At 37.4% G+C, this 20263-nt stretch overlaps 1 protein-coding gene across 20 annotated transcripts in view; it reads right to left on the bottom strand.

Annotated features, from left to right (window-relative positions):
• MAST4 (microtubule associated serine/threonine kinase family member 4) overlaps positions 1 to 20263 on the bottom strand; it is a 578446-nt gene that overhangs the window by 112828 nt on the left and 445355 nt on the right. For all 20 annotated transcript variants that reach the window (XM_078004799.1, XM_078004800.1, XM_015140160.3 and 17 more), the window contains one exon: positions 4156 to 4244. In XM_078004799.1, the coding sequence (XP_077860925.1) occupies positions 4156 to 4244 (89 nt within the window). The remainder of the gene's footprint in view (positions 1 to 4155; positions 4245 to 20263) is intronic.

Raw genomic sequence — 20263 nt, 5'->3', positions numbered from 1 at the left:
ACAACATGCAATGTTTTTACCTAATAATGTATCTGATGTATCCTTCCAGTACCAGCACACAAAAGCCCACCTTGCTCTTTGTAACAACTATTTAGTGCTGGGTTATACCCCTGAATCATTATTTACTTAACTAGTCCATTATTGAAGAACAATTTAAATAAGAAAAAACTGGTACCTTTCCATTTGGTAGGTACAAAAGCCATGTTATACTTAAAATTTTCTGTTATTTTATGAGAATATCAATAAGATAAATTCCTTTACATGAATTTGCTGGGCAGAAGGGTAACACATTTGAAATATTCACCAATACTGAAAACCACTAGCCAAAATGGTTACACTAATTCACATCAACCCTTAGATCATGGGAAAGGGACTGCTTTCCCACATCTTTGCTGTCACTGAATTTTATCAATTAAAAAAGGTTTTTGACCCCATGCTAGGTGAATGACACTATCTCTTTCACCTAGGGTGGAGTTCAGTGGCACCATTATAGCTCACGGCAGCCTTGATCTCCCCAGCTCAGGCGATCCTCCCACCTCAGCCTCCTGAGTAGCTGGGAACCACAGGCATGTGCCACCATGCCTGGGTAATTTTGAGAAACTTTGTAGAGATGAAGTCTTACTATGTCATCTAGGCTCAAACTCCTGGGCTCAAGCAATCCACCTGCCTCAGTCTCCCACAGTGCTGCAATAACAAGTGTGACCACTGTGCCTGGCCACTTTTTTAAATAATTGCAATGACATATCATTTCATGTTTTGTTGGCCATTTTTTCCTTATGTCATGCTATTTGCATCTTTTGCCCATTTTTCTATTGATGCATTCAATATTTCATATCAATTTATACAATTTCTTCATGTAAACTGGCAATCAGTCATGGGCACAAACATTTTTTGTACTTTGATTTCGTCTGAGTTTGTTTTTGATATAGAAATTTTCATTGTAAGAGAGATACACTAGTCTTTTCCCTTTGGGACTTCTGGATTACTTTTCATGCTTAGAATCTTCCTGGACGTGAGAGCCTGTGATTTTCTATGCCTTTTCTTTCTTTTTATTTTTTTTTTCTTTCAATGAGACTGTCCTATTCACTGTTCCTTTAGGAATCTCCGGCTCCCCACAAACACTATTTTGTGAAGACACGCTTCGGAGCACTGTGTATGCCAGTATCCCTTTCTCCCCAGAGCACTCTCTACTGATATATTTGATAGGTACAAACGATGTGTCCGTGATGACTGGCCTGGTTCATGTAATCCCCACCTAAGAAAAGTAGAAAGTGCAGCTTCATCTTTTAGGTTAATAAGTGCTGAAAGATGGAGGTTCTTCCATCTCATTTTGATGGAGATGCCTAGAAAACCTCGCTGGCACTCTGTGTCCAACGCAGGATAGAGAACGTAGCAATAGAAAGGGTGAGGCAAAAGGAGTGGCCGGTGAAGAAGAGCTGCATGTTATCAAGATGTGAGGCCTAGTCCTGTATCGTATTCACATGTTCTTCCTTTTATACAGAAATAGGAATCTATCAGACAGTGATAAATGCTACTTCTCACAGAAAGTCTGACAGGCTTCTACTGCCTCTGAGAGAACAATAACCTGCTGGCTCCATAACATAAAGAAAAACAATGCTGAGTGAGGTGCGGTGGCTCATGCCTATAATCCCAGTACTTTGGGTGGCTGAGGCAGGAGGAATGCTTGAGCCCAGGAGTTTGAGACCAGCCTGGCCAACAGGGCGAAACTGTATCTCTACTAAAAATACAAAAAAAAAAAAATTAGCCGGGCATGTTGGCATGGCCTATAATGCCAGCTACTCGGGAGGCTGAGGCACGAGAATCTCTTGAACCTGGGAGGTAGAAGTTGCAGTTAGCTGAGATTGTGCCACTGCACTCCAGCCTGGGCAACAGAGGGAGATTTTGTCTCAAAAACAACAAAAACAAAACACTCTTAGAACCTGAATGACAGGCTTCCCTCTGCCCACTCCTCTGATTAAATTCTAAATTAATATTTAAGGAGAAATAACTTAAGCTAAGTCTATGAGAGAAATGAAAAATAATTAAAAGGATCATTAAAGTCTTAGCCACATGTTCTGTCTTCTCAATATTAGAAGTGAATAAAATCACAGCTATAAAAGACTAATCAACAGGCACATAAAGGATGGTGAAATTGCTATAAATACTATAAGGAGGAGTGAAATTAAAATCTTTAAATCACAGAATTATATAGTAAAAAACAGAATCCATCATTCACTTAGCATCTAGCATACACTACTGTGCTGGGTGCCAGAGTGATGTCCCAAGTAAGGTATTTGTCATTGTTTGACCCTCTGTAGGATTTTAATGACAGTGGTGTAATATCAATCTCAAAAACAGAAATGGTAGTAATAGAAGTAATGTATCCTCATCATGTAGCCTTGGAAATATAATGTTACCACTGCTTACACCCACTCCCTAATTATATCCCTCTCATGCCCTCTCAGAGGTAACTACTATCATGAAATTGGTCTTTAACATTATCATGTTTTCCTTTAGGCTCTTATATTATAAAAATACATAAAATATAACACAATGAATGTATAGAATATAATCATATTGTAGCATAAATATATATCATGTATACATATATATATAAAAATATATCCCTGAACAAAATATTGTATGTAGCATATTAACTTCATATGAAAGGCGTACATAATATTCTTTTGTGACTTGCTTTTGTTGTTCAACAATATATTTGAGCTTCATCCAAGCAAATCTGAGTAGTGTTCATTTGTCTTCTATGTGCACAGTGTGTTTTGGATATAACTATGCCACAATTCATTTATCCATTTTCCAAGTCATAGATCCTTAGGTTACTTCAAATGTTTAGCTATTACAGATGATGCTGCAATGAGTGGTCTAGAACTTGTCTTCATCTGTGTAAGAGCTTCTCCAACTCTAAGGTTTTACCTGGCAGAGGCCTTTCTAGATGTTAGTGGTCATTTTACAGTGTCATAATTTTATCTGTTTATCTTTCACCTTTTTACTTTACCACCTTTAATTCCTTTAATTATTTCTACAGAGAAAATAAAATTTCACTCCAAAGGAGCAACTACTTTTCTCTCCCTTCTTCTCCCCAGTGATATAACAGACAACTCCCAATCTGAACTTGAAAGGCCCCTTGAGCTTAAGAACTGCTTTCTGGGTGAGAGTGATAGCCCTGCATTTAAATATGAAGTCAAGATCATCTGAGATCACATGAGAGTCAAATTAAGAGTTTTCACAAGAGTACAGTGAAGTAGGGCTAAGAGCTCATTCTTCTAACCTTCATCCTTCACAATCCTGAAGATACCTTCCTATAACACAGATCCTCCTTAAAACCCTTAAAAGGGCTTCAAAGTCAAACTTCCTCCCACTTCCTGACCTTCCTCTGCCTTTCCATCCTTATGTTCTCTTAATGAAGTACACACATCCCACACTCTAGCCATACACTGAGAATTCCCTTTCTCTCACTCCATCTCTACCAGCCAACAAAGTCTTGCTCATCTTTCAACATCTTGGGCAAATGGCTCCTTTAAAGGCTTCCAGACTTTCTTTATTGGAATTAACCCTTCTCTTCTTTGCATCACCATGGATAGAACTTTGAAAAAAAAACAAAAACAAAAACAAAAACCCAGCATATAAAGCAGTTATCATTGTCTAGTTTTTACAGTACTGCTCTAACCTTCCTTATAATTCTATAACGTACTTGAGGCCAAAGGCTTTGTCTCTTAAATCTTCATTGTCCCTAAAATGACCATCACAATATATTAGACAAGTTCAATTTTAGGGAGAAATATGCTGAACAGTTCTTAACATTAGTACTTTTCATATGAGTTATCATGTTTACATTTCCCAAGGATATTCCTAATATGAAAACCATGTCTTGTATCATCCAGGCATTTAGAAATGGAGAAAGAAATAATTAAAAAGGGACCCCATATAAAAACGAATTCTATATTTTAGAGTCCAAACAGTTAAACAGAAAGGATAAGATTTGGGCTAACATGTCGCAAAGAACAACTTAGGGATAAAACAACGGGAAAACAAAGATAACATGTGAAGACACACCAAATTTCAAAATGCATTAATTATTTTAAAAACCAACAAATAAAGAAATCAAACAAAACTCAAGAAATGGTAACCAATTACCTGCATGAGCAGAGAGAGGTGAGTGTGGTCGAGGCAATGCTGGTGACTGCCCATTGCCTATTAAGCTTTTCCGGTTGCTTGTTCGGCAACTATCAAAATGAAAGAAAAAACAACGTTTAAAAAGAATACAGCATCGATAATGTTTAAGCATGTTCCAGATAGACATGGACCAGGTTGAACAACCTATCTGCTCGTGTTATTGTTAAAATTATTACAATTATGCATTCACTAATATTTGAGGGGTGGCTGCCTCTTGAATATCAGAAAATATAATGTATTCATAAAGCACAACACCATCAATATTCCTCACCACCAGTGGAGCAATAATCAAATACCTTCTTCCAGCGCTTGACTGCAAATATGCAACATGCCATACACACAAGTGATAAATTAAGGATTCAAATCAGCAAACCACAGGTAGCGTCTTTGTTGACACAAAATTTCTAATACAAAATTACATGCAATGAAGCGCAATGACGTTAATCATATAATGATGTACTAATTAAAAATCTAATTATTTAGACAAAATTTCTTATTTGTGCCTTTTGTCAACAGAATAGCTGATGCCTAAGATAAATGTATCTCACCACTCATTCATTTTTCATCTTGTATATGGCATTCACAAATTCTTTATTAAGGTAAATGTTCTGGAATCATAAAATCAGATCCCAGTGTATAAAAACAACAGTGATGGTCCTCTTTCACAAGCATGCTAGCTACTGATTTTATCGTGAATACCCAGAGCTTAGAAATAAATTACTACACATGAGCACAGGGCAACAATTTGTTCCTGTTTCTGCTAGTAGGAAGTTATAAAATGGCTAATTTGATTTCAAAGTAACTTTCACAAGCCTTAAAGAATAAGACAAATACAAAACTGGCGGATGGTGAAGTGGATATTATCTTATTTTCATTTGCTTTTCTTCAAAATAGATGGGCACTTCATTCTCTATTAGCAATACAGTAGTCAGAGGAGGGTGATAAAACTCAGCAAGTTACCTCATTTAATTCACCTATAACAAGGTTCAGGGCTCTGTGCCTCTACCCTCCTACACTATGCTGCCCTCAACCACCATTAAGAGTTTATTGCAATACCTTCTTAATGCAGGACAGACCTCTGTTATACCAGATTCCTGAAACAGGAATTTTCACTGGACTTCTAATTTAGGTACAGTGAGATAACATTTCTAAATATTCAAATAATACATTTCAAAACCAAACCCAATTTCTTTCACCAATACGAACTTCGGAGTTATCTTCTCTTAGATGTTTGCTGCTTATTATAATTTGTCAACAGTCCCATATTTATAATTTCTTAAGGTCGGGCTGCATCACTTTGTTTTCCTTAGTGCAGCAATCAGCATTCCCTAGTATTATCTGTGAGTTTAATTAAGATCATGTTTACTCAGCCTTAAAGCAGTTGTTAATAAGAATAGACTTTTGATATTTAATTATGAAGGTGGGTTGGATATTATCAACTCATCTATCAAGAAATGTATGTATTCAACCTATTAAATTCACAATCATTAAATCAGACAGTCTGATTGTTTTTAAAAGATACTGTATATTTAGTGTTAATTCAAATTAATGTCTCCTTTCATTCCAATACAGAAATATTAAATATATTAACTTGCTGTTGCTAATAGAAGAAATTACAAATGACAGATTTATGTCCTGGAAATGTCAGCAAACTTCTTTCAGCAAATTAACTGAAATTCAGGTTGTTATAAAAATGGCTATATTTTTTCATGTTTAGCACTTGATCTACATCATGTATAAAAATCTTTTCAACATATTTATTGTTTATATGTATAAATAAAATTAATAAGAAATGTGTATCAGTGCAAATAGTAATCTAATGAATATCTTAACTAGGTATAAAATATACTGATATACTTAAAACTAAATTTAGAAAATGTTATTTCTTAAAGAAAAACTTAAAAATTTTCTAAGAAATGTATATTACCATACACAGTAATGTACATATACTACCACAACAGGCAAAATAGTGAACAATTTAGATTAAAAAAAAAATGAAAATACAAACAACAAACCCTCAAAATTGCATTAGTTATTTAAAGTCTATCAAAAAGGGGTAGAAAAGTGATTTCAAAAATGTGATTCAAAAAAAATCTCAAAAAGAAATGTCTAAATAAAACCCGCAAATAAAATATACTTGTTTGGTCAATATACTAACAGATTTACATTACAGTCATCCTGGGTGCGTCTACTTCTCTATACAGATTTCTAATCTTTATAAATAGATGATTCATTATGAATGCAATGTAGAGTGAAAGAAAACAGGCTACTTCATCTATGAATACATGAGCAAGTTAAAAGAAGAGAAGTTAAAAACAAACTACCTCAGAATTTGAACAGTTTACCATATTTAAGGTATAGGTATATGTTACACAAAACAAATTATCAAAGGTATATCTTATTGACAAATGCCATGAATAACCAAAGCATAACTCATCACTGAAAGAGTCTCCTCTAACCTTTTTTCCTTTCAAAATGAAGCTAGAGATGATATTAAAATTACAACAGACTTGGAACTTTCCGGAATCTCTCTCGACAATGAAATAGAAAGCTTTTAAACATCAAATGTTCCCAAAGTAGCAAAGCCAGTGTTTATATAGTATAGGCTAAGATATATTTCCATATGTACAGGAGATAAATCTCTATACTTATGAAATGGGGTCTTAGCCTTATGAATGAATTTGTTGCTAAAATTTTCAAGGGTAGAGGGACACTTTACATTGCATTTCATTCCCAAATACCTAGGCCTTTATATATATATATATCTAAATACTTTTAAAATCCTAGGACCCTACTGAGATATTCTGTAGAAAACCTTTCCAGGGTACAGGAGGGAAAAGTCATCCAATCTCAATACTACCTGCTTCTGGTATATCTGACAGTCACCCAATCTTATTACTCTAAGTATCTGGTTCCCAATAAATGAATTAAAATCTGCACTTAACCCTAACAGTAAGAAAACTCCAATTGAGTTGGAACTGTATCTGCCACCTAGGTTGCCACAGCACCTGGCAATGCCCACACTAATAATAACATTGGTGCAAAACGCTGAGCTGACCCCTGTTCTCCAGGTATCACATACTTTTCTGCCCATGAAAGCAGAGGTTTATGGCACCTGCATGTCAGGCAGCCTCTCCAGGTGTTCACGGCCACGCCTACTCATTTAATCCATTAAGTGATAAAATAGTGGAAACATCTCCACTCAGACAAATTAAAGCCTCCTTCCTTTTCACCAGCACAACTAAGTCAATTCTGCCTTGCTATTTTTTTTCAAGCAAAGTCACCCCAGGCAAAAACAGGTGATGTGTGACCAGATTAAACATGAATACTACTTCTCCTGTAGCAGGAATCTCTTCTTTATTATTCACCCTTATCCAAGCATTTGAGCTTGTAAAGAGTTATCTCCAGTTTTCATCCTTAGGGACACAGGGACACGCCAGCAAAAATGAAACTAAACAAAAGTTATGAACTCAAGTTGCAACTATTCCATCCCTAAATGCATTCTTTTGACTTCATTCTTCAACAGCTAGAAGCCATCCACCATGCGCATACTGCAATCTGAAAGCTCAATATGAGACTAACCATTTCCCACAAAGTACCTCCTCTCTCAGTTCTCCAGTTGAAGCAGCACATGGAAAAACTTACTTTCCTGTGGATAAGATGCACAGTTTGTTCTCTGAATTTAGAAGGTGACAAATATTGTTGTATTAACATAATGGCACAGAGTCACTACTTGCAAATTCAGAATTTAGGCTGAGAAAACAGTCATATAACAACTTGAGACAATGGCATAAACAATGGATTAGGACAGGAGCTGATGATCACAAGTAAGCATTTATTTTTACTTTCTTCATTTATCTGGAACCTCCTTGGGAAGCTCCTCCTAGGGGCAACTATGAGGCACAGAAAGTTAACTTAGAGCACAAGAAACGCACCTTGCTGACTATAGAATCTGAGAAGAATGGGAAGGGGGAAAGATGTTCTGATGATAGGACCTTGAGGGAGAAGGACTGGCTGCCCCTGAGGGGTAGGAGGTGAGCAGGCATGGACAGAATACTGTGTGTAAGAATGTCACAGCTGAATGGGTGCTTGGGTGGAGATGCTTTGGAGTGACATGAGGTCACCACCAGGAAGTGTTTTATTTGTCTGCATGGTTTTTGCTCAGGCAGGCGAAATGAGGATTGAACAAGGCACCACACCTGCTCCCTGAGTTCACTGTTACCATCGCCAAAACAGTTTCACAAGGAGCTTCTCAATTTCCTAATTGCTGCCAAAAGCACCTCCCATTTGCTAGGAAGATAAAGAGACAGGCCATGCATTTCATCATCTAAGTCAGGCCTGGCTCAGTGTGAGGGACAAAGAGGACTATGGGCTACTAAGATGGAGGCGGGTGGGGAAGGAGGTGTATGTATTTTTGGTTCCAAGTACCCCATTCCATTTCTGCAGAAGTTGTCCTTATGCTCCGTGCTCCATAAGAAAGGCTTGGTGGGATCTGTAAAAGTTTCACATCTGGGTCTGCCACTTGTTTCCTGGCAGAAGAACCTGTTAGCCATCCCCCACCAGGTCTCTAAAAACTGCGAGGCCCACCAGGTTGTGGCCTTTTCCAATTACTCTGAGTAGCTGAAATCTAACTTAATTTTAAATTACATTCACTTTGAGACATAAATTCTGATCATTTCTGACCATGGCAAGAACAATGAAGAGAGGAAACCCCAACAGGCCGTGATTTTTACATTCACAGCTGACTCGAAAGGTCAATATTCAGTAAAACATAAGACTAACCACCATTGAGGGGCAGTAATAATATAGTGAATTGAGTAAGAGGGGCCCCGGTAATTCTGGAAAGCTAGAATTATTACTTCGTCCTGATGAAAATGTGATAAATTTGCACAGGAGACCAATCATAGACCAGAGCTTTACTGTCCATGAACATCTGCTAACTGTCTCCTCACACCTTAAGAGAAGATGATCATATGAATATTTCTTAAACAAAGAAGAAGTCTGAAATGGAAGAAATAGGGCATGACCGGAAGGCAGAAATTGTCTAGCTAATGTGGTACTGCAGAATAAATGTTATAAACTAAGCAGGTTTCTATCTCCATCTCTTCACAATGAAGAGGTTGAAACAGATGAGAGAAATAGTCATAAACTTATTTTTTTTTGGTCTCAAAAATTTAAAAAAATAGAAAAATAATCCAACAATTCCTACCACACTGGAACAAGCAACTGTATCATTTGTCCTATTTGTATGATACTACATACACATACTATATGTATAACCACACTACATGTGTGTGGTTCCACTTTTCACTAGTAGTATCACATAACAGGAAAAACAGAGACTTGAAATTGTACAAAAGAAATTAAGAGTTACCTTTTAGTGGCTTGTTGGGCTTTGTATAGTAGACGATCCCTGGGAATTATTTGATTCTGTAAAGGTATACACCTTGTTTTTCTATTGACTAGGTGATTTTAAAACTCTGTAGATGCTTAAGTTAAGTAGAAAACTGGGAGTAATGCAAATGATTCTCATCCATAATAATGTGAATGAATTTTATCTGGTGAAGATACAATTAATGTCCACCCCAAGGAAAGATGAACTCAAATATTTACTATCAATGTCCTATAAGATACTAATTTTGCATCTATGAGCAAATTTGTTTCATAATTCCTGACTATATATGTATATATATTCATATGTGTTTGATTTTAAAAAATCTCTTTGAACCTGTTTTAATATGTTACTGTTGACCTCACTGATATTTTAAACAAAATATTTGATACATGTTCATTTCATATTTGTATGACGGTCATGTTTTTGACTTTTGGATGAATTATACTTTTGGATGAATATCTATACAGAATTAGATATTCTGTAACTTACTTTTTTTTCACTCAACATTATGTTTTTGAGGTTTAACCATGGCAACATAAATATGGGTCTAATTCATTCCTTTTTTAGATTATTCCTTTGAAGCAAATTTTAGGATTCCTAAATGCACTAAAATTATATATCATGGACATTTCTGTTTCCTCTTTGCAACATTAAAGATCTAGAACTCTGTGCATTTGATTGAAAAAGCTTTGAAAAATGTCTTTGACAAGAGGCTATATTTGAAAGAAAAATTATATCATGTTATATCATGCAACATAAAGCAAACATTTCTTAAAATCTTCTTTGGACACTTCTTCCCCAAATCCTGCTTATTGCTGCTTCACCTGGATATCTCTACTTTTGCCTACATTCTGTTGTCTTCTCCCAGAAATAACTGTCTTTCTCATGTAAATCAGTCGACCCTTTCTTTCTAGGCATCCTCAAGTCTACATCTCCACCACTTTTTCTGAATAGCACAAGGCCACACCTAGTAGCTGGCTGGATAAGCACTATTACTCCTTAGAAGGCAGCAGAGAACAAAGCTGTTCTCTGCCTTTGTCACACACCCTTTGCTACTAATGTGAAGTTAAGAAACTCGCTGGGATCATCTTCCTTATGGCCCATGAAATCACGGCTCCTCCCAAGCTTTCATTAATTCCTTCAATAAATTACTTTCTGAGCGCCTAAGATGCTAGGCACTATTCTAAACAAACAAAAGTCTCTGTTCTCAAGGAAGCTTACATTTTGGAAGGAAAAGCAGAAAATGAACATAACGAATTTGTAAAATCTGTGGTACATGAGATAGCGATGGAGGAAAAATAATGCACAAAGTAGACAGAGAGTGCAGGGGTGGGAGTTCACAATTTCAAACAGGTGGTCAGGAAAGGCCTCACTGGGGAGGTAAGAGAGGATAAGATCAGAAAGCAAGGAAGTGAGCATTCAGCAAAAGCAGAGGCCCTGAGGCCGGAGTGTTCTAGAAGCAGCAGGCAGGTGAGCACGGCAGGTGTGCAGAGAGCCAGGGAAGAGTGCCAGCAGAGGATGGTAGAGCCATGGCAGGAGGCAGGTCTGCAGCAGCCGGCAGCCCACAGTGCAGAGTCAGGTTTTTAGCCTGAGTGACAAGGGAAGCTGTTGGAAGGTTCTGAACATAACCTGACTTTTGTTTTTAGAGAATCATTCTGGCTGCTAGATTAAAAGGAGGAAGCAGGAGGACCAGTTAGGATGTCGAATTGATGTGCATATTGAATGCACTCTTATCGCCTGTGATTCTGCTTTCAAATATAGTATTGTACTTTAAAAATTAGTTTGTACAAACACAGCCCCAAAATTCAATGTGTTACATCAGTCTGTGCTCTTCTGTACAGCCTCAAAAAACTTGGAGAAATAGCAAGTGATGATGCTGAGGCGACTCAAGCCTGAGTGCCTCAGGCCTTTCCATATTTGTATCAATGTAATGATTCAGGTCATAGTGATCGGGGGATGTAATTATTGACATTACTGGCTTGATACTTGAACTTAACTTTTCTATTAGCAGAAAACCTCTTCTAAAGGTATTAACTAAATGGGAATGAATGGTTGCCTACACTGCTTTCACCTATGAACCAAAAATTAGGCTAATTTCAATAGCTAGAGAAAGGGATAAGCTTTCAAAAATTCTGAAGAAAGTCAATAGGAAAATAGATATTACCTTATATAGTACTTCCTGGAAATATATCTAATCCATTACGATAAATCCACAGTGAGTTCTGGCCCAATTCTCTGTCTTCATAGAAGAAAAGAGAAACAGCTGAACATGTAGATATTAGAAAAGGCACTATCCAATATAACAAGTATTTCTGGAATGTCTATTCCCATGTTCAAAGTACTGTGTGAGATAAGAAAACGAAGCTGTTTCAAAGTGTTTAAAGTATAAAAGGAGAGACAAGACTGATTCACAGATAACTAGACTCTAAGGCAGAATCTGGAAAAGAGATAACAAAAATTTGCTGAAGTGTGAGATAAATTCCCATTCAGCTTTTAAACACATTTTCATAAACAATATACACTAGAATTTTACAGAACATACTATGCATTGCAGATTATCTATCCATTTCATATAACTTCCCTAAATAATCTCGTAATTTCAGTGATCTGCCTGACGAAAATACAGTCACCTGTTGCTTAGCAGAGATACATTTAGAGAAATGCCTCATTAGGTTATTTTGTCCTTGTGCAAACATCACAGAGTGCACTTACACAAACCTAGATGGTAGAGCCTACTGCACACTGAGGCTATATGGGATAGTCTATGGACCCCAGGCTACAAACCTGTGTAGCATGTTACTGTACTGAACACTGGAGGCAACTGCAACACAATGGTATTTGTGTATTGAGAAAAGAAAAATAGCTCAGAGCAGTCAGAGCTACGTGAAATATGCAAAATCTATCAGGCCCAGAGAGGCAGGAGTAGGGACTTCAGTCACGTCCTCACCTTGCCTGGGGGAAAACCGTTTAAAGGCATTTTGTTTCTGACTAGTTGCTTCACTCATTATCTTCATGTTCCTGGAATTTACGACAGAAATGACAATGGATACACAATTAATAGCTTGTGTTATTTTAACATAAATTCTTGGTTAAACAATTTAGGAACTACCTCTTCTTTCCCTTTAAAAATCTACCTGTAACTGGTGCTAATTGGAGTGCACATGCAGAGCAACTTGAATCTCTGCTCAGGGTTGCAATCCTCAAACTTAGCCCCAGTGAAACTCTCTACGTATCTTAATTTTGCCTTGAACTTCTCCTTTCAGGTTGACAGGATCTAAACACAGATGTACAGTAAAAATACGGCATTGCAATCATGTGGGACCACCTGTGTATATGCGGTCCTTCATATATGTGGTCTGTTGTTGACTGAAATGTTACACTGTGCATAACAACTCATTTCTCCTGAGTTATTCTCCATTTTGTGGCTCTATTTCAAAGTTGGACATATCAGCATAGTTATTTCTACGGGGCTAACATGGAGGGCTCTGACGTCACAGTATTAGCACGTGTCATTGGTGGCTGACATTCACCTCGTCGTATTGCAGTAAACCTGGCAAACACAGTATCACTTGGTGGTCATTTACTCAATAACATAACACATAACCTGGGATTGTACATGAAGCTTACAGCCTAGGAGTGGGCTATAAATTTTTTGAGAACAAGGATTATATTTTATGTAACACTGAATCCCTTTGGATACCCAGAAGAACACAGAAAAAAATTACTTGAATAGATATACATTAAATACTTTTGAATGACTGGCTAAATGTGGTCCCTGCCTTCCAGAAGTTTATAATTTAACTTGGAGGACAAACATATAGTCCAATTTATAAGACTAAACTGATCTAAAATGTCATATTATAGTCCAATACTACTGGATTGATCAAGGCAATGTACATAGCTAAGAAAACACAAAGAGCTGATGAAGTCTGTGGTACTGGATGCATGGTATCAAACATCCTACTGGAACAATCGACTTACATATCATTCTGAATAAAACCGCAATGGGATCATCAGTCTAATTAAAAGAGGGAGCAAGACACAATGATCAAAGTCAAGTAGAAGCTGGATATCATGGGATTTGTATGGCTCACGCCAGTAATCCCAACACTTTGGGTGGCCAAGGCAGGAGGGCTCATTGAGGCCGGGAGTCTGAAACCAGATTGGTTAACATAGGGAAACCCCATCTCTATAAAATATTTTAAAAAATAGCTAGGCATGGTAGTGTGTGCCTTAGTCCCAGCTACTCAGGTGGTTGAGGCTGGAGGATAACTTGAGCCTAGGAGTTTGAGATTGCAGTGAGCCATGATCACTCCACTGCATTCCAGCCTGGACAACAGAGCAAGACCCTCTCTAATTTAAAAAAAAAAAAAAAAAGGTGGGGAAGAAGGAAGGATTTATAGTAGCAGAATAAATCCAACTTTTTTAAATGTTAGAAGTAAAAAGTAATTAATGTGAGAAGGGCCTATATCTCATTGCCTATTAATTTTTTAGTGCAATTTATCTGCAACATGAGTCATAAAAGATACCTGGTCTGCATACCCACCCCAGGGATTCTAGGTCATCGGGGCAGGTCATCTATTTACAGGAAGGACCTCAAGGGCTGGGAGAGGCAATGATGGAGCCGGCTTTTGGATTTAAGATTAGTACAACAGCCCAAAGATCAAAGACACACAATAAAGAATGTTACCATTTGAGATGAAGATGGGAAGAGAGTACTGGAAAGGCCAGGTAATTATCTCTAAGAGCTAAAGGACATGTGCTGTAACTTGGGAAACTTCTCCAGGGGCTGATGTTACCTAAAACGTAGTATAAAGTCATTTAAAACTCACATGGTCTAATCTAGCCTGCCAAGGACAAAGAGCGGCTATGACCAGGCTGGCCCTACCTAGAGCTGGGTTATCAAAGTAGCAAAATTGGGGGAAAGTGGAGGTGGTGGAGCCAGTTTTATAACAGGGGGAAAGGTCAGATCAAATACCTATGAGACAGACATCCAAATGGTTGGCTGTCCATACTTCAGTTATTATAGGGACCAAAGAGAAGTCAACAGGCATACTGGGCAAAAAAGAAAAGATACACAAAACACAAAATAATGGTTTTCTAAACATCTACTTTACAAGTGTGTGCTGGGGGTAGGGAAGATGTGTGTGACATAAACAAGTTGTTTTTGTTTTTAACTTCCGTGTTTTGTACTCAATATAAGTATATTAATGTCACAATTTGATATATCTTTTTCCAAGTAGCAGAAAAACTAAGTTCAAAGTCCTACTGTTAAAATTACTTCACTCAATTAATTTAATGTCATTAGATTATTCTCAATTGGCCAGGGATAAGGAAGTAACTCTTAAAAAGACCTTAGACAGTGGGGGCAGTCTCAAGCCAGAGTTAATACAATAACTTAAATCTAATGTTCCAGTCTTCCTTTTGGGAAATAACACAGTAAAATTCTACTATTAACTTTTTTCTCCTGTACCTCATGTCCCACTTGCACTGCTTTTATGAAATGGTCATTGGCTTTAGAAAGCTTGATTGGGAGATGTCCTTATATCGAAAACTTATTTGAATATATACATAGCAACTGAATTATTATAATATAGTTTTACCCATTTCAGCCTTCTCTATACAGAAATTAAATCTCAGTTTAACTTGCTACCACTAGAACTATTTAATTTGGTGAATATATTTTAGTCTATAATTTAGCTACATAGCTAATCACTAACCATAAAAATATCCTTCCTTCTGCTTCAGAGGACCCAAAGACTGCTTATTTTTGACCCACAAAAGGGAAGGGGGCTTACTTCCATGACCACCAAATCTCCTTTTATGACACTCAACAGAAATTTATTTCAAGCCCAGAATGAACAGCATGACTATTTAACACCTCCCAGCTCTACAGCATTTGGCTTTTAGATAGCAGTTTGGCATAATGTTCTGCCCACAAGTGAACTGTCCCTGATTTCATGTGCCTCCACAATCAGAACACAAACATACAAATATAAGAAACCGACACCAGAGCTCCACTTTGTTCTTTTTTGTGAGAAGTCATGTGGCAAAAAGCCAGTGTCTTTCTGTTCAGCATGTTTTGTTGCTAGCTGCTCCTAATTCAGTATCTTGCAAAATGACATTCTGTTAATGACATGAATGTCAAAGCTGTGATAATGGGCAGAAGTAGAAGAAAATGTTTCCTAAATGGAGAAGCAACAGGAAAACTGCCAAATGGATATTAAAATTAGTTGTGTGTTTATCCCATAGTTTCGTGCTTGGTCCTTACTATTTGTTTCTAACACGAAAAGGGAAGTAGTCTCTAAGGAAGGAAGAATAGCCCACCTTGGTGAAAAGCGCAGGGAAAAAAAAAAGAGGTCAAAGGAATGTTTTCCCTTAATTAACTTGACAGATGTCTTTTCTTTTCCTCATTTGCATCCACTAATGTTTTCTTAGTCATTCTCTCATTTTGCAAAGATGAAATTGGCCACAAGGAACCAATTCTGTTGCTAAAGACAGGAGGGCTGGGGAATTACCAGAAGATGCTGGCCTTTAAGATGCTCAGTATTCAGTCTGGGTAATGAGTGTTCCTTGCTGTTGTTATTTGTGGGGTAAGTAACAGAATTTTAGGTCTGGAAGACAATGATGTGACTTGCCAACGTAGCACCACCAATTAGTGGCAAACAGAGCCTAAGAAGGGATGATAAGTGGCTCCCACAACCAGGGTACATTGGAAGGTAGAAATCTGCATGAGACATATGGATATACTCGACTACTTCTTATGTGAACATACAGTAACTCTGTTCTACAAAGGAAGAGATAGTTCTGTTTTAAATTAAATGGACTCAGTTTCTTAGGAGAATGCAACCATCAAATACAAGGACTTGACATTAGTAGATCTAGTGTCAAATTCCAAACCCGATAAGCCTCAATTTACTGATCTGTAGAACAGGGATAATAATATCAATAACCATGGCTAGGCACAGTGGCTCATGCCTGTAATTCCAGCACTTTGGGAGGCCGAGGCAGGCGGATCACTTGAGGTCAGGAGTTCGAGACCAGCCTGACCAACATGGCGAAATCTTGTCTATATTAAAAATACAAAAATTAGCTGGGTATGGTGGCACATGCCTGTAATTCCAGCTACTCAGGAGGCTGAGGCAGAAGGATCACTTGAACCTGGGAGACGGAGGTTGCAGTGAGCTGAGATTGCACCACTGCACTCCAGTCTGGGTGACAGAGCAAGACTCTGTCACAAAAACCAAAAGAATATCAATGACCACAGAGGGCAACGATATTCTTTTGATTAACTGAGATAATGTATGTAAAGAAATTATCATAGTGCCTGTCACACACTTTTTTTTTTTATAATTTTTTAATTTATAAAGTCACAAGTGCTTTATAAATCTTGGCCATTAAAATAATTCTAGAGTACTTGATGTTGTGGAAGAAAAAAGAACAAAATAAAATATTTGGTCTTTCTCCCTGGTATACATTCTCTCAGGCATATTTGTTTTTATAAAAGAGGTTAGTTCTACAGCAGCAAGGCTTGATGGTAAATGTAAACATTGTCCTAGTTATAGAAAGAATGTATCAGTAAGAAGTATAATTGGTGGCCTTTAGAAATATAGAAAAACAAAAACTTCAGAACCACAAGTTCAAAGGATTCACTCAAACACTGGCCAAGGGCTTCTAATTGTCAACATCAAGTTGGAGCAACATGCAAAGGACTGTACTCAACAGACTTCAGTGATTTGGAACACTGTCAAAACCACGCACATCAGCCCAATCTTCCTCTGCTACCATAGTCCCCAGACAACCTTCTGATTAGCTTCATGGAGAGGTCTGCCCAAAAGTGATTAAAAAGAACAAAAATAATAATAACTGCTAACATTGACAAAGCATTTAACACACTCCGAGCAATGGTTTAATTTTCATGACAATCCTATAGGTAGGACTTATTTTTATCCACATCTTTATAGATGTGAAAAAGTGAAGAACTGAGAAGTTCAGTAACTTGTCCAAGATCATAGAACTAGTAAGTGGGAGAACCGGGATCTAAACCCAGGCAGTCTGCCTTCAGAACCTGCACTTTTAACAATCTTGCTAGACAGTCTACAAAGCAGAGAATAAGACCTTTGAAGGGCCTAGGCCCAATAATGATTATATGTACACTTAAAAATTAATATCTCAGCATTCTGGTCATACATAGAAATCACATGAGCTTGGTAACTAGGAATCCACAACTAAAAGATGGAGCTGGTACTTGGGATACCAATCAAACCAGACTTTTGAGTCTATAGCATGAGGGTCAGGTACAAGAGATGGCTCAAGCTATGGAGCTTTACATCAGATTGTGAGGTTTTTCTGGAGGCAGTAAGTCTGACCCTGGTGGACAGACAGTCCAATATTACCAAGTGGAGCATGATTTTTATCCCAGGATACACTTGTGTACAGATTTTTCGGGCTCATGGTAGACAGGTGAGATGTGGACACAATGTGGACACTCCTTCCCACACAGTGTATTCTCAAAGATCCATAGGTAGATGATCTAACACACGAATTACCCGTGTCAAGCAGGCACTTCCTTCCTTATCCCTGCCCAAACCAACAGATCCAGCCAGACACAACTCTCTGGAGAGAACTGTGTTTACACATGTAGCAGACTTTTTTTGTCCTACTGTTTTCTCGTGGATTTCAAAATCAAATCCATATTTCTGGATCATGCCTCCTTTTATATGACCTTTTTGGTTTTTTATTTCTAGATAACTCACTCTCAGTGTTCAGGAGAACCCAGAAATCAGATTTATGATATGAAGCATCCTTGTACAGCACTGGTTTTGGGGAAAAGAACTAATGTCCACATTATAACATGCATCAGAAAGCAAATCTGGCCAGCAAATCAGAATAAGATATACTGACTGCATATATATATATATCTGATATATATATATATGAGATATATATAGATATCTCAAAATAAAGCAAAGTCAACAGTAAAAAATCTTATATTTGCAAATCTTATAGCCTTGTAACCTCAAATTTTAGATTCTTCTGTTGTACTTAATTCTTTCAAGATGTCATTCCTTTCGTCGGGTACCTTCCACCATTACCGTCCTCCAAGAACTCCCTAGACTCTAAGAAAGCAGGTAGGAGACGGATCTGTGTGTAGAAAGGGGCCTCACTAAATTGTGTGGATTACATTAAAACTATGGCAGGAGATGGGATGAGACAGAGTGCTTCAGTTAATAAGGAAAAGTTTAACCATGGTTTCAGTCACTTTCAGATCTCCGGCCTGCTTCTTCTGGGTATGACCACTTGTTTCTCACAGGTCCAGCCTTCTGTTTAATGAGATGAACTCATTTGTCCCTAGTCGGAGATTTGGTCCTTATTAGTAAGTACTCCAAGCTCCAGGATAACACATCAATTCCTCCTCACCATATTCACCAGACACCCAACCTAAACTCATTCTGCATTCCCTGCAGTGACTCAGAGAGTTCCTGTTCATTGTGTCCCTGGATTCCCGTTTATGAAAGCTATGGAATCCCTGACCTTCACATGGAAGTATTTCTAAGCAGAAATTCAATAGTATAGACAGATGGGACCCCACTGTGTCAACTTTCCATATTGAAAGGGATCTCAAATAATTCACCCACATGAAATTAAACTGCATATCAAGACCAGAATTAGGATGTCTCAACTTACTGAAAAGAAATCAATGGTACTATGAAAGAAATAAACATGAACTCTTCTATTGCTTACTTCCACTTACGATTTCTCTAAATAGACCCTAAATCCTATTGAAAGGGTAAAATACGTCTGAAAACAACAATGCAGTTAAATCCATCTTGAAAATAAAACCTGTCAATAGCTACCAAGCAAGTCACTCCTTTGGCTTTGTGGTCATAACATATTTTCATTCAAGTATAATCATAAAATTGTGGAGCTCGCTTATATAAAAGAAACAGTGTTCTCTACATCCTTAAATTAAAGATCTCTCTCCAGAGGCCTGGGTCTTCAGATACTAGCTTCAGCGACTGCTTATTACAGTAGGCTGCAGTGTTTTCCGAACTCACAAAAGTATATGGTAAGGAGCGAAAACACTTTGTACTATTAGCTTGCCTCCCGGGCAGCACACCAAAAAATTGATGCTATGTATTTTAAATAAGAAGAAATCATTTTCGTCTTACTTTTTTTTAAAAAAAAATCACATGAGCACCTATTTTTATATCTAAATGTCTCAATATTTTAAAATAATGTATAAGAAGGCAGATAAGTGGTAAGCATGAGGTTATGCTGTCTTTCTACAAATTGAAGACTAGCACTTGGAGATAAATAGTTTCACAGGACAAAGTTAACTCCCACTCCACTCCATCAACACCATCATCAATTTGGTTTACTTCTTCTAAGTCAACTTGTTTTTCTGATGTGTAAGTAGCCATGTTACTCCACCAAAAATCCTCCAACATTTTTTAGAGTATCTTGCCCCAGGCAGAGGACTGGTACCAGGGCCCAAGACAAGTGCTTATAAGGAGTTTGTAATCAGGAAATCTAGGGAGGGTGACTTTTCCTTGCATTATTAAATAGATCCATTGTTCAGTTAAGTGACTTTGTATAACTGGGAGGACAAAAATAAATAATAAAAATCAGTCTGCCTAAGATTTGACAAAAGCTATGTTAAAAAAAAAAAAG

This window comes from Macaca mulatta, chromosome 6, assembly GCF_049350105.2.
Source record: "Macaca mulatta isolate MMU2019108-1 chromosome 6, T2T-MMU8v2.0, whole genome shotgun sequence".
NCBI lineage: Eukaryota > Metazoa > Chordata > Mammalia > Primates > Cercopithecidae > Macaca > Macaca mulatta.
The sequence above is the reverse complement of the archived record's forward strand: the minus strand, read 5'-3'. Positions and strand labels throughout refer to the sequence as shown.